Below are 15345 nucleotides of genomic sequence, written 5' to 3' on the forward strand. Positions count from 1 at the left end.
CCCCATTCCATAGTGGCCCCACTAGTAGTAGGAACCTCCCATATGTGGCCTCCGTAGTTAGTGGCCCCAGTAGTAATGGTGACCCTGTTAGTGGTCCTAGTAGTAAGACAGCCCCAGTTAGTGGTCACATTGGTAATAATGACCTCCATTCCATAGTGGCCCCATTAGTAATAGTGGCCCCAGTATTAATGCTGCTCTTCACTCACTTGTCCTGCAGCCCCCATCTGTCAGCGTGTGACCCCTGACCTCTCCACCCGGAGTCTGCGCTGCGTGCAGGAACACAGATGCCTCCATAGACTTCAGTATCCGTCTTCATTCAGGCCTAAATTCTTTCTGCGGTCTATAAAGGTAAATCTGAGGTTATCGCTTCAGCCAATAGACCTCATCCGCAATGTGAAACGAGGTCAGGAATACAACGCAGACTGTCATTCGCTAACGATGTGGCCTCCCGGTTGCGCAGGAACTGATTTGCACAATGTGAGAATGAATGACTATTTGCCAGAACATGCAACCTGCGGTCAGAAATCACCCGACTCCCAACATTTTCCTCTTCTCCGCTGAAATAGTATGAAAAGAACATTTTCCCTTTTGTTCGATGCGACTGGAATGATCCATTAAACATATGTGGACAGCTGGTTTTCGGCATGGAAGACACGGTTATTAAATTCACAGATCTGTCCTCGCTGCCAGAGAGGTCAGTCGTACATTGATGTTCTCTCCAGCGCAGGCCCCTATCTGTTGGGGGGGCTCGCTCCGTGCCGTAAGGGAGCTGCCGATTTTATATTCCTCCTGGCAGGTCCAAGTGATGGAAGTAACTCGTCTGCCTTCTGTTTCTCGAGGTGATTTACTTTGTGCCTCTTCTGGACCATTTTCTGAACAATATATCCAACTCGAAGATCACACAATAAAACGCGCCATTTAAAACTGAGGTTAGAGTTCAGCCGAGTATGAAGTTTATGGATACACATTTAACATACCCCAAACTATGCCTTAGAGGCGAGAAGTGTTTGCGCACGCTACACAGATGTCTCAGCAGATGACAAGAAGCAGTTCATGTCTTGGAGTTACCCGAAGCGGTCGGTCAGAGTTCAGCCATCAGTATAGCTCCATGCACTTCTGTGTCAGAGCTTCCGGCGCCGACGCGGCATCAATATGTGCAGGACTTCGTCATCCGCTAAAAATGCCAGACCGTGCTGGAACCAAACGGACCCTATTAACCCTTTTTAATCCACTGTCTGACGTCTGAAGACATTATGATTTAAGGCTGTACAGCTTCGATTTTGGAAGACGTCCGTTGGGGTTCTCTTACTGTATATTGCCAGCCTCTCTGCTGTCGGAGCCTATCCAATGTGTCGCCTCATGCAGTACTGGCTTTAGCCAGCAGATAGCGCCGTTGTATAACAGAAAAAGAGTAAGCCCCCTAGGAAAACCAAGATACAAATTGGATTGGAAAGGGTTAAAGGCAATGAGTCTATTCAGCACAGTCTAATTCCGTTAGGAGATGGATCCGTTCATCCAGGGGATCCTGTTTTCCCGGTCCCATAATGGAGCATGAAAACGGATTCCCTAGTCAGATGTAAACTTGGCCTTAAAGGTGGTGGTCATTTTTGGCAATCCTATTTCATTAGAAAGGTCCTACAAGAATAAGTTTAAGACCCCCCCACCCCCACTAATGATGGCAGAATTGTTTTTTCTTTATATATATATATATATATATATAATTTTTTTAAATTTATTTATTTGTTTCTCAAAAATGTAAAAAAAAAATTCCAGTAAATTATGCGGTACAATAAATGGTATCATTGAAAAATATAACTTGTTCCGAAAAAAAAAATAAAACTCATCTAGCTATGGAAATAGAAGTTAGGATTTTTGAAAGTGAGGTGGAAAAAACGAACATGGAAAAAAAGGGGCCATGTCCTTAAGGGGTTAATAGGCATCCATATATGGCAGCCCTGGGAGCCTCCACTTGGCCCTGGCCTGCCATACTAACCCATCGGCTCCCTGTGATTGCATGGGAAAGTAATCGATGGGGCACCAGTGGGGGGTGTCTGTTTAGAAACGAGGTCAGCTTTGACTGTGGCATCTAAATGGTTAACTACTGTGATCGCTAGAGCTTGCTTTAATCATAGCAGCTGCCGGTGGCTGTCAGCGTCCAAAAACAAAAGCTATAAAGAAGTTACTTTTCTAATCTGCAGCACTTTGTAGATCAATTTCACACAATTTTCAAGATCTCTGGAGGGAGGCTGATGTTACATTCTCTAGAATCCTAATAGAAGCGTAAGGATCCGACTCTCGTGGAAGAAGCCGCGTCACTGCAACAATGTTTACTCATGAAGAAATTGAGTACGCATTTAAAGTTATGTACACCATCACAAACTTTTTTTGTTGCTTAAAGAATGAAGCCCCTTTGCAGCAGGTCTTGATCAAAATATTTCTTCTTGTTTTGTTGTGTCTCCATGGCAACAGACCACAAACAAACCATGTGTAGTCTGATCCTGCAGTCATGTTCCCCTTTATCTGTTCCCTTGTACTTGCTAACCAACCAAACGTACAGCTCTATGGGACTATCGCAACAAGATTAGTCTATACCGAGGCCCGCATGGAACAATAGGACTACATTAAGGCGCCGTCAAGCGCTGCACCTGTTGAGGAAGTCTAAAGGAAGGAGGAGGAAGTCTCAGAAGGAACCGTGATTGGCAAGAGAGTTTCAAGCTTACAACAAGGTTGTTGTTATGGCTTTTATTTTTCCATTATCTCTATATATCGCTCCGCTCGGCCTCCGCTTTTTTTAGACATATTTTTATTAGGCTCCAAAAATTTGATTTGCTGTTAGCTGATGTTACACATTTTCACACCTAGTTTAATACGTCCGTTGGTTTCATGTAAGTAATACAAAAATACATGGCTGCAACATCCTATAAACAGCTGACAATATGGAAGCGCACGCGCGATTGTAATATTACACATGACTGAAGAGGGTGCTGCAAGTAGAAAACATAAAATAGCAAAAAGTGCGTCATGTCATGGGAGCTAGTTGCTGTCAAATGAAGCGTTACTCGCCGCGTTCTCTGCAGCGCTCATGTAATAATAATAAAACTTCATTTGTATAGCGCCAACATATTCCGCAGCGCTTACATAGACAGGGGGATACAGAAAGACAAAAGTACAAACATTACAGAACCACGGTTACATAGAAATTAGTTGATGGAAACAGTAGGGGTGCGGGTCCTGCTCCAACGAGCTTACATACTACAAGTAATGGGGTGATACAGAAGGTAAAGGGGCTGGCGGTGTGCGCGGGATGGCGAGGTGGACAGTGAGGGATTCTATAGACGTAGACCATGGTCAGACGTTTGGCCGTGTGACGGCAGAATCGGTGTGACTGCAGGAGCGGTTTATGATGGCTAGCAGGGATTGCAGTCAGTAGGTCAGGGAGCATGTTATCAGGAGGAGTACAGAGGGGTTTGTTTAGGGAATGCGGTATGCCTCCCTGAAGAGGTGCGTTTTTAGAGCACGCCTGAAGTTCTGCGAGTCCTGGATTGCTCAGGTAGCCTTTAGTAGTGCGTTCCAGAGGACCGGTGCTGCTCTGGAGAAGTCTTGGAGGCGGGAATGAGAAGTTCGAATTAGAGGGGCGCACAGTCTAGTTTCGTTAGCAGAGCGGAGAGCCCGGGCTGGTTGATGGATTGAGATGAGGGAGGCCATATAGGGTGGCGCTGCGCTGTGGAGGGCTTTGTGGATTAGGGTAGTAAGTTTAAATTGAATTCTGTATTTAACGGGCAGCCAGTACAGTGACCGGCACAGGGCAGAGGCGTCCGAGTAGCGGCTGGACAGGAAGATGAGCCTGGCTGCCGCATTCAGGATGGATTGGAGAGGGGTAGAGTCTGGTGCAGGGGAGGCCGATCAGCAACGAGTTGCAATAATCGAGCCAGGAGTGGATGAGGGCAACAGTAAGTGTTTTTAGCGTGTCCACAGTGAGAAAAGAGCGGATTCTTGCGATGTTCTTGAGGTGCAGCTGACAGGTTCATGTGAGCCGTCTCACAAGTTGTCATTCTTCTCAGTTGTCAAATACGATTTTCAGCCTCCTTTATGAGGACTGGTACAGGTAGAGGCTGGGTGCCCATAGAAGCTGCTCACAATTTGCCATTTTTCTAGGTCGGCTGCAAATTGAAAGCTGCGATGTTATTGGTTGTTAGCGCATTGCTGTATTTTGTCTGCACTTGTTTTCATATTTTCATACAATATGCTTCTTGTATATTCTGGCTCATGCCACACTTTGCTACATTCAGATTTTCATCCCGGGCTTCCTTCGGAATCCCAAAAAATGAGATTCAAGCGGATCTCCAGGACACAAGCGTAGATTTTATTTGTCAAAAGGAGATCAATAAAGTTTCCATTAGAAAAGGCTTCCATGTATTTTGGGAATTCAGGTGGAACCCCTGTACATAGGCTGAGTGGGGTGTGAACCGAACCTTAGAGACTCCAGGACCATAAGGAACTGCTAGATGGGATCCTAAGGCCTTAGTCAGACGGGCGTTTTTAGCCGCGATTTGCGCATGCTTTGCAACACATGAGCGCTTTTTATGCGCTCGTCCGATAAATTATAGAACAAAAAATCGCAGATCGCACCTATCTGCGATCTGCGATTCCTGTTCTCTTCTGTATATGCGCTCAATGGGGCCGGCAGCAGCAGCGCCGACCCCAATGAGAACATATAGAAGACAAATCATTCGTCTCTGCCACAGCTGTAACAGCTGTGGCAGAGAAGAACGATGTTTGCCCATTGAATTCAATGGAGGGGTGAATTGTCGGGAAGGGGTTAAATATATAAACCCTTCCCTGCAATTCATCCTAAAATGTGTTAAAATAAAAAAAAATTGTATACTCACCTTTCCGCTGCAGCCGGAGTCCAGCCGCGGCCGCTGTCAGTTCTCCTGAACTGCTTCTTGGCACTATTCAGCCGGCGGGGCTTTAAAATCCCCGCCTGCTGGATGATCTTCCTCTGATTGGTCACAGCCCTGACCAATCAGAGACAGGTTTCACTCACACACCCATTCATGAATTCATGAATGGGTGAGTGACTGCTGCCTCTCAGCGCTGAGCCAATCAGGGGCAGGTCTGACTCACATCCATTCATGAATTCATGAATGGGTGTGAGTGAGGCATGCCTCTGATTGGCTCAGCGCTGAGCCAATCAGGGGGCAGGTCTGACTCACACGCCCTTCACACCCACTGCAGGACGGCCGCACAGAGCTCCGGCTGCAGGCAGAAGGTGAGTATACAATTTTTTTTTATTTTAACACATTTTAGGATGGATTGCAGGGAAGGGCTTATATATTTAAGCCCTTACCGACAATTCATCCCGGGCTCGCCCGCAGCGCATTGCTTTCAATGGAGACGGCTGTATTGCCGTCTCCATTGAATGCAATGCGCTGGACAGCTCCGGCCCGTTTCTAATGAAACGCGGCTAGGAGCAGATTTTCGGGCGATTTGCGGGCGACTTGCACGCACCGGTCACGCGATTTGCGGATGCGCATCCGTCATGCGATCCGCAAATCGCGCGAAAAAATGGCCCGTCTGACTAAGGCCTAACTCGTCCGCACATTAGCATTTGGAGCTCAAGTTCAACTCTGAATTCCAGTTATGATCTACTAAGAAGTGTGAGGCTGGCATCACAATAAGTCATGGGCAGCGAGCCGATACCTGAGATGCTTATGGCTTGGCTTCATATTAATCTTGTAGGCACTTCTTGGGCTGCTGATTGGTACTTCTGTACTGCACTATACTGCATTTTAAGAAAAGTATCAGGATACACATAGAAGGTAATGAAATTCAATTTTATTCACATTTTTCAATCCGGTGTTGGGACGCTTTTGGCCTCAATGACTGCAGTAACCTTCCGCAGCCGCGTTCCACCAAATTCCCATAGAAGTGTTGAGGAGTTTGTCTCCGTTCCTACAGGAGAGCTGCAGATAGTGATGCAGGGGATGATGGGTGTCTTCGGCGTACACGGATATGACGTTCTAGTTCATCCCAAAGATGCTCACTGGGATTGAGATCCGGACTTTAGGCTGCCAATGAGGTTTGCAGATGTTCTGCTCCTCAAACCAAACCTCCGCCCTCATGCTGTATGACAATGTGTGTTATGTCTTCTACAATAATAATCTCTATTTGTATAGCGCCAACTTATTCTGCAACGCTCCAAATAACATGGCCAACAGTGGTCTCTGGACGATCCAGAAGCTGTGATGTCCCGTACTGACTGGTTGGTAACATCCTGCCACCAGACCCAGTAGTCAGCTCTACACCTGGTGACATTCCCCACCAAACCCCGTTATCCGCTCTACTCCTGGTGACATCCCACCACCAGACCCAGTTGTCAGCTCTACTCCTGGTGACATCCCACCACCAGACCCAGTTGTCAGCTCTACTCCTGGTGACATCCCCCCACCAGACCCCGTTGTCAGCTCTACACCTGGTGAAATCCCCCCACCAGACCCCGTTGTCAGCTTTACACCTGGTGACATCCCCCCACCAGACCCCGTTGTCAGCTCTACACCTGGTGACATCCCCCCACCAGACCCCGTTGTCAGCTCTACACCTGGTGACATCCCCCCACCAGACCTCGTTGTCAGCTCTACACCTGGTGACATCCCCCCACCAGACCTCGTTGTCAGCTCCACATCTGGTGACATCCCCCCACCAGACCTCGTTGTCAGCTCCACACCTGGTGACATCTCACCACTAGACCCCGCTGTCAGCTTTACACCTGTTGACATCCCTGCACCAGACCCCATTGTCAACTCTTCACCTGGTGACATCCCACCACCTGACCACGTTGGCAGCTCTACACCTGGTGGCAGCTACTGGATTCTGTACTGGGATCTCCTACATGATTCTTTTCTTTATACCTAATGCTCACACACCACCTGACCACGCCGGACTGCTAGGGGGCCAATACTTTTGTCAACATAATGTATTCTTCCTTAGAATCAATATGTCTAGAGAAGAACATCTCTGTATTGTAGTGTATTCCAGTTCTGTTGTATCTTGTCTCCACCGGAACTGTGGGTGGAGACAAGGGGTTATGCTGCTGGAGTAACATGGGACGCCCACAGCTGGCTATTCGTCCCCGACTCCCATGTAATTTCCACCCCCACCCCCTCATTTCACCTCCCCCTGCTGTCAGGGTCCCTGCCACTTGGATGTATCTGCTTCCCGCTTGGGACATCCACTCTTCCCCGGTTATCTCACGTCTCCGCTGCTGTCACTGCCACTTGGAGTTATCGGCTGCCCGCTCCAGGGCTGTCCGTAGTGACTCAACGCAGCGGCCTGCCATCAGCACTGCAATATGTCTGGCGGTTTTAGGCTCCCCTCCCGTCACTTCTCTCTCCTCCGCTGCTGTACGGCCCCCGCTGTCATTCTCCGTGCTAAACTCAATTCAGCTCCCCCAGATCTTGCAGCGTTGATGACAGGCCACGGGGGACACTCACAACGGACAGCGCAGGAGCGTGAGCCAATAACTCCAAGCGCCAGGGACAGTGACAGCAGCGGGGAGGTGAGATGAGGGGAGGGGGCCCGGGGGTAATTAGCTGGGAGTCGGGGACCAATAGCGAACTGTGGGCACTTCATGTTACTCCAGTAACACACACCCTTGTCTCCCCCTACAGTTTCGGTGGAGACAAGATACAACGGTGCCTTGTGTAATGGAATAGGCCACCATTTGTTTCCCACAGATTTCATAGATATTAGACACTGCAGACTCCTAGAAGTAGAGACGGCCATGTACATATGACCCCTGCAGTAAAGTGGCATGGAAGGTTATAAGTCCCTCCTTCGGGATGCCATAGCATATCAGTTCATTGCACTTTGTCTTCTGTTCCAAACCCCAATACCTGCTTGAAGCACTAAAATCTTATTCACGCAGTTTTAATGAGTCCCAACAAATAGAAGGTAAACTGCGATGGAAAGAATAAAGGAGTCGGCTACATAAAGATTATAAGCTACATAATAAGTGTCAGAATAGCTCAGAGCTTAAAGGGCTTGTACAAACATGCCTACTGTCTTCCTGAAACAGCGCCACACAGGTTATGTGTGGTATTGCAGCTGAAATCTTATTTTTCCATGAAGCTAAGCCGCAGTACCAGGCAGATCCCATGGACACCTGTGGCACTGTTTCTGAAAGAAAGCAGCTAGATTTTTTTTTTTTCATTTTGTAATTTTTTTACAGGTTTGCTCTGTGGTCTTAAAGGAAATGTAGAACCTTTATTTTTTTAATAATTAAAAACCCAGCAGTGAGAAAAGTTAAATTTTCCCAAAGTTTTTATTTTTTAATTGTAGATATTTTTATTCTATTATCTGTACATAACTATAAGGGCGGCCATCTTGTCTGAGCAGCAGCTAACTTCATTTAGAGAGATGCTTTACAGCAGCCTTATGGGCTGTAGACACAATGGACAGGAGGGGACCCATTAACTTCTATAGAAGAGAGTAGGCATGCTATGTAACCTGTGCAGAAATCAATGTGCAGGGTGGGTGAAGAGGTGAGCTGTGACATCACCTATTGTGACTGGCTGTTCCTCTGTTATCTATATATGGTTGTCACCTCTCAGGGTAATCCTGTGATGATGGATGAGATGTTCCCTCTACAGAAAGGGAGGTGTCCGGCTATTATTAGGATTAGTAGTCAGTGTGCAGGGAGGGGAGGAGGTGAACTGTGACATCACCTAATGTAAATGGTGGATCCTGTATTATCCGGTCTGTGGTAATAATGAGATGACTGCTTAGAAGTCTCCATTACAGAACAGGAAGTATCAGACTATTATTAGGCTTAGTGTGCAGGGAGGGGGAGGAGGGCAGCTGTGACAATAGTGAATGGTGGTCCTGTGTTCTCTATATATAGGTGTCTCCTCTCAGTGTAATCCTGTCTGTGCAGGGAGGATAGGAGGTGAGCTGTGACTATTGTGAATGGTGGTCTGGTGTTATATATATATGTGTCACATCTCAGTGAAATCCTGTCTGTACAGGGAGGGGAGGAGGGGAGTTGTGACTATTATGAATGGTGGCTCCTGTGTTATCTATAGGTGTGACTTCTCAGTGAAATCCTGTCTGTACAGGGAGGGGAGGAGGTGAGCTGTGACTATTGTGAATGGTGATCCTGTGTTATATATATATATATATATATATATATATATATATATATATATAGGTGTCACCTCTCAGTGAAATCCTGTCTGTACAGGGAGGGGAGGAGGGGAGCTGTGACTATTATGAATGGTGGCTCCTGTGTTATCTATAGGTGTCACTTCTCAGTGTAATCCTGTCTGTACAGGGAGAGGGAGGAGGTGAGCTGTGACTATTGTGAATAGTGGAACCTGTGTTATCTATATATAGATGTCACATCTCAGTGTAATCCTGTCTGTGCAGGGAGGGGGAGGAGGTGAGCTGTGACTATTGTGAATGGTGGATCCTGTGTTATCTATATATAGGTGTCTATGTAATCCTGTCTGCATGAGTAATAGATGGCTGAGAAGTTTCCTCTAAAGAACAGAAAGTGTCAGAGTGTTATTAGGCTTAATGGTCAGTATGCAGGGAGGGAAGGAGGTGAGCTGTGACCATCTTTATGCTTAATGGTTGCTGCAGGATTTTTTTTTTTTTAACTATAAATTGTAACTATGAAAATGGGGGGAAAAACCTTATTTTCTTATAAATATGTGTAATATAAAATCTCAGGTTCTGCACGAGTACATTTTCTGCGGACACATTCCCTTTAAGTTCTGCTCCAGGACCAGAGTCTGACTTCTGTAAGTGTAAACCATTCAGGTTTTCAGCTACCTCCCAAAGTGAGTTTTCCCTGGGCCGTAAAGCTTGTAGACGTCGGCTTGTCACCCGCAGTTACATCATAGTTGAGCTTTTCTGAATTGACTGCAGCAGACAAGTGCTGAAGAGGGAGAATTCCACATGAAAGGCTGTAATTGAAGAATCCCATCAAACGCCGCTTTCCCAATAAGCCCCGCTCTACAGCTTCCCCTGTGTTCTCGGCTGCGCCGGTTACTGACCTGTCGTGCTTGCGGCTCGCCATATATTCCCAAGCAAAATAAATATTGGATTAAGAGCCGCTCAGCTCCTTCAGCTCGGGGCAATTATGTTGTCCTTCTCTCTTTGGCACAATTACAGCTAGAAGTGATTGGCATCTCAGGTTAGAATCACAATGAAATCCCGGAGGCTCAGCGGCCGCCATTCTGGAAGACGGCTTGTTTTATTTCGTCTCTGCTCGGCTTCCAACATCGATGCTTTAATTGATATTTACATTTTGTAATCAAGAAAATGTATTGGCATGTAATTAACTGTATATAGGAACCATTGGTTGCCGTAAAGTTACTGCTGCCATCATTCAAGCTCAGTGTTTCCCTCTAGTGGAGAAGTCACACGAGACTCGGTCAAGAATGGTTACAAATTGACAACAGATTTTGGTCCCAAATGGAAACCTTGATAGTCAGTGTAACCGACAATTCTACAGTTATCGTGGAGTCCTAGTCGTATAGGTATGTTCACTGACTGGCCCCTTTATTAGAGGCCCAGGCCCTCTCATGGCTGCCACCTTCATCAGCCCATTTATTAGATTGGTGCCTCCCTGTATAGAAATACCCCCGTGACCCCGGAGTGCAGCATAAAATCTCATGACAAGTTATCCGTGGATCAGTTTGTGTGAATCTGCAGCGGAAAAACTTCCCCTGGTCAGATGGATCCAGATTTCCGTTGCTGATGGGAAGTCAGAATTTGGAGCAAGCAGCATGAATCGCTGACCCCTTCCTGTCAGCCGGTCAGAACATGTCAGCACCGCCATCTAATCTGCAGGGACTACAAGAAGCTTCCTGTCCGCAGGGGCCGATATTTCTGCAGGACAATATCATTACCGAATGGAGTCTACACCACAACGAATTACTGCGGTTATGAAAGCCAAAGAGAAAGAAGCCAAAATGATGGACTGCAGGGCAGCTCAGTCACCATCAACCCCTGGTAGAATGCAGAAGGCCAGACTGCAACATGAGCGAGCTAAATGTTCAGTGCTGACTAGTATACAGCCACCCAGATTGGGGAGGGGTGACTGCAGACAACATAGTCCACACATGTGAACTGATACAAAGGATGCCAGCATACAGGAGAACAACCCCTTCGGGTGGAGTAGTGGACTGCCCTTTATCACCAGTGCGCCACACTGATATGACATCACGTGGCCCATCAGCTTATGGGACAATTACCAGAAAATATATGTTTGTATACCTGTCTGAAGGCTTGTGGAAATAATTTCTTTGACACATTTATGTAGCGCAAATTCTTTGCACATCACTTGATGCCCCCATTGGGGCTCATACTTTTTGATACTCATTGATCCCCCTCACTGTCTAATCTCTAATCTGTTTCTCCTCCCTTTCAGTTTCATCCCATTGCTTCTAGTCTTTCCTTGTGCAGATAAGAATAGGGCTGATCCCTCTGCACTGTGACAGGCCTTCAGATATTTGTAGACAGCTATTAAGTCTCCTCTCAGCCTTCTCTTCTGCAAGCTAAACATTCCCAGATCCTTTAACCGTTCCTCATAGCACATGATTTGCAGACCGCTCACCATCTTGGTAACTCTTCTCTGAACTTGCTCCAGTTTGTCTATGTCTTTTTTAAAGTGGGGTGCCCAGAACTGGACACAGTATTGCAGATGAGGTCTGACTAAGGAAGAGTAGAGGGGGATAATGACCTCACGTGATCTAGACTCTATGCTTCTATTAATACATCCCAGAATTGTGTTTGCCTTTATGGCTGCTGCATCACATTGTTGACTCATGTTCAGTCTATGATCCATTAGTATACCCAAGTCTTTTTCCCATGTGCTACGTTTTTCATTTTTCTTGCCCAGATGTAGGACTTTGCATTTCTCCTTATTAAATACCATTTTGTTAGTCGCCGACCATTGTTCAAGCTTTTCTAGATCTTTTTGAATTCTCTCTCTCTCTCTCTCTCTCCCTCCCTCTCCCCCTCCCTCTCCCTCTCCCTCTCCCTCTCTCTCTCTCTCTCTCTCTCTCTCTCTCCCTCTCTCTCCCTCTCTCTCTCTCTCTCTCTCTCTCTCCCTCTCTCTCCCTCTCTCTCCCTCTCTCTCCCTCTCTCTCCCTCTCTCTCCCTCTCTCTCCCTCTCTCTCCCTCCCTCTCCCTCCCTCTCCCTCCCTCTCCCTCTCTCCCCCTCTCTCTCCCTCTCTCTCCCCTCCCTCCCTTCCCCCCTTAGTGTAAACTCTCCCTCCTAGCTTTGTGCCATCTGCAAATTTGATCAGTTTCTCATCAATTCCTTCCTCCAGATCATTTAAAAAAGGGGTTGAACAACACTGGGCCTAGGACAGAGCCTTGTGGTACCCCACTTGATACATTCTTCCACTTGGATGTGCAGCCATTTATGACCACTCTTTTAATACCATCACTCAGCCAGTTGTGAATCCACCTAACAGTTGCCTTGTCAATCCCATATTTGGTCATTTTTTTCAATTTTTACAAGTATAGTATGAGATACTTTGTTAATGGCTTTACTAAAGTCAAGATATATTATATCAACCACATTTACCTGATCAACCCAGTCGGTGATTCTGTCATAGAAGGAAATTAGATTTGTCTGGCATGACTTGTTTGTTACAAACCCATGCTGGCTCTGGTTAATTACTCTATTCTCATTCAAGTATTTGCATACATGCTGCTTAATAATTTGTTCAAGGATTTTTCCCAGTAGAGAAGTCAGGCTCACAGGCCTGTAGTTTCTTGGATCCACCTTTTTCCTTTTTAGAAGATGGGGACAACATTTTCCCTCTTCCAATCTTCTGGGTCTTCTCCTCTTCTCCAGGAATTTTAAAAGATTATGGCGAGTGGTTCAGCAATTACCCCTGCTGCAATTCTTCTGGATCTGGATACCTGGATTTATGTAATTTAGCTAAGTGTTCCCTCTATAACATATAGATAGCCTGCATTCGTGTATTCCCTCAATAGCACAGGGAAGATCAGCTGATGTTACATTTACTTTGTGAGAGAAAACCGATACAAAATAGGAATTTAAAAGTTCATCCTTTTCAACATCATTTTTAACCAATTCACCATTTTCATTCTGTAAACCTCCTATAGCAAGTTTAGGGAGTAGGGATGTAGGGAGAACATACAAACTTCATGCAAATGTCCTTGGTGGGATTTGACTCCAGAGCTGCAGGCCAATAATGCTAGCCACTGAGCCACCATGCTGACTACATCTAGTATTGCTGCATACTGATGGGTTCCATAATTGTCCATATGTTTGAAGTTTTGCAGGTCCTTAAATATCAGTTTTCTGATTTTCTTTTGTGCATTTAACCGTTAACTCTATGTACTTGTATGTATGACAGTGGTTTACTTCTGTCCATAGTTTGGCCAGGAGCACAGGGGGCTGTGGTGGGAAGGAGTGTACGGAGGTTTTTATGAGAATACAGAATGTTTTTCTCTATTTTTTAGGACATTTCCTTGCAGTCCTTTATTGGGATGCCAGAGAACGAGCTTCATATTATGTTGACGTTTGAGTTTGTATTTTGTCCCCTCTCTTCTGCAGGCTTTACTATCGGTGCATGACACCGTGGCTCAGAAAAGCTACGATCCTGTGCTGCCTCCCATGCCGGATGACATTGACGATGATGAAGATTCAGTGAAAATTATTCGTCTAGTCAAAAACAGAGAACCGCTGGTGAGTCAGACCTGAAGCTATTATTCCCAGCCATACAACTGCTTAGATGCTGAGGTCAATAGTGACCACAGCACATAAAAGGTTTTCGGTACTGGTGCATCTTGTGTCCACTGGAAGAAAGGGTGGAGAGATGGGTTGACCAGGTTGAGTTATAGGGGAGGGGCAGGTCACACTCCCAACAGTGTATTGGTTGCTCCTCACACACAGCATGTAACGTCCTGCCTGTCCCGAGTGTCAGCATCTGAGTACCCCAGGTCCCAGCTGCTCCCCGCGCACAGTCCTAACCTATGCTGCCTCACCCCTCCGCCGCACATATTATGGTAACTTCTGAGGTGCTGAATGTCTTACCCCGTAACTGCCATATCACCCCCCCATCCCCTACCCCGCGGATAGCATGTCAGGTAGCTACTGTTATTCAACGGAGGTGCCGCTGCAGAGGCCGCCGTGCCATAATTTCCCCTCCTGTCACTCACCCTGCCGATCTCCCTTGTCCCCTCGCTGTTCCTGCGCTGTCAGTATTCCCGGCGCTGCAGGAGAAAGGAAGGTGACGCTGATTGGCTTTAACAATCTCATCACTTCTGCTGTATGCACAGACGGGAGGCCCCACTATGCTGCTTACTGAAGGCGAGAAGAGGGGTAAGGATTGCTTTTTTGTTGTTTTTAGGTCATGACCAGCTGTTAAAAAATATTTTTTCAAGTGGGATAAACCTTTGAAAGGGTTAATCTAGACGTCGGCGTTAGATCATTTGCGTCAGCTAATTTCAATGGGATGGACTAATGATCTAAAGTGTATGAGGGTCTCCTAAACATTAAGGCCTTATTCACACAAGCATTGCAATATCACGCTGGTCGCATCCATGGAGAATAGCCGCCATTGAGTCCTAAGACTAATTATCGTTTTCTCATCTATTGGGTAAAGCGAAAAAGGTTTAGTACCGTGTTAGCCAGTAGAGCAAAATGTGATTGTGCTCAGTAAGAGGAGCCAAGTCCTCTTGTAGATATGATACCTTTTACTGGCTTATAAAAATACAAGTTTCTGAACCTCTCAAGGTTCTTCCCCAGGCATAAAGGAATAAATCTAAAGACGTATTTATATAAAAACATATACACATATGATTACTAGCACTTTGATAAATACCAGGGAGGGATGAGCATAGCAGTAAATAATTAGTCACTGGACTAATACCCTCCCTGGTATTTATCTGGTTGCTGTTAATCACATGTCTGTGCCTTCTTATCCAATATCTAGTATTTATCTAAGTACACATTAAGTTCACCATGTCTGCGCCCTCCCATGTGATCATGTGTATATGTTTTTATATAAATACATCTTTAGTTTTGATCCATTTTGCCTGATGAAGAACCCTGCGTAGGTTGGAAAGCTGCTATAACATCATGTATCTTTGTTAGCCATTAAAAGGTCTCATATCTACAACATTACTTGTTTTTTCTTAATGAGAGCAATACACTTTTCTTGCGCATTCACACGGACGTATCGCGTGAAAATTACGTTTCAGCCCAGAATTCCTTCGGACAGCAGAAATCCTTGGAATCACTTCTAATGCTTAAATAGAGCCAGCAGTCTTCTTTACTGAGCATCGGACGCAGGT

The 15345-nt window shown here is 46.0% G+C and overlaps 1 protein-coding gene across 2 annotated transcripts in view; it reads left to right on the plus strand.

The window, feature by feature from the left end:
• The window catches only part of MPP7 (MAGUK p55 scaffold protein 7), a 329284-nt gene that overhangs the window by 197952 nt on the left and 115987 nt on the right, over positions 1-15345 (plus strand). For both annotated transcript variants that reach the window (XM_066585695.1, XM_066585696.1), the window contains one exon: positions 13604-13735. In XM_066585695.1, coding sequence (XP_066441792.1) covers positions 13604-13735 — 132 coding nt within the window. The remainder of the gene's footprint in view (positions 1-13603; positions 13736-15345) is intronic.

Source organism: Eleutherodactylus coqui, chromosome 12 (assembly GCF_035609145.1).
Source record: "Eleutherodactylus coqui strain aEleCoq1 chromosome 12, aEleCoq1.hap1, whole genome shotgun sequence".
NCBI classification, from domain to species: domain Eukaryota; kingdom Metazoa; phylum Chordata; class Amphibia; order Anura; family Eleutherodactylidae; genus Eleutherodactylus; species Eleutherodactylus coqui.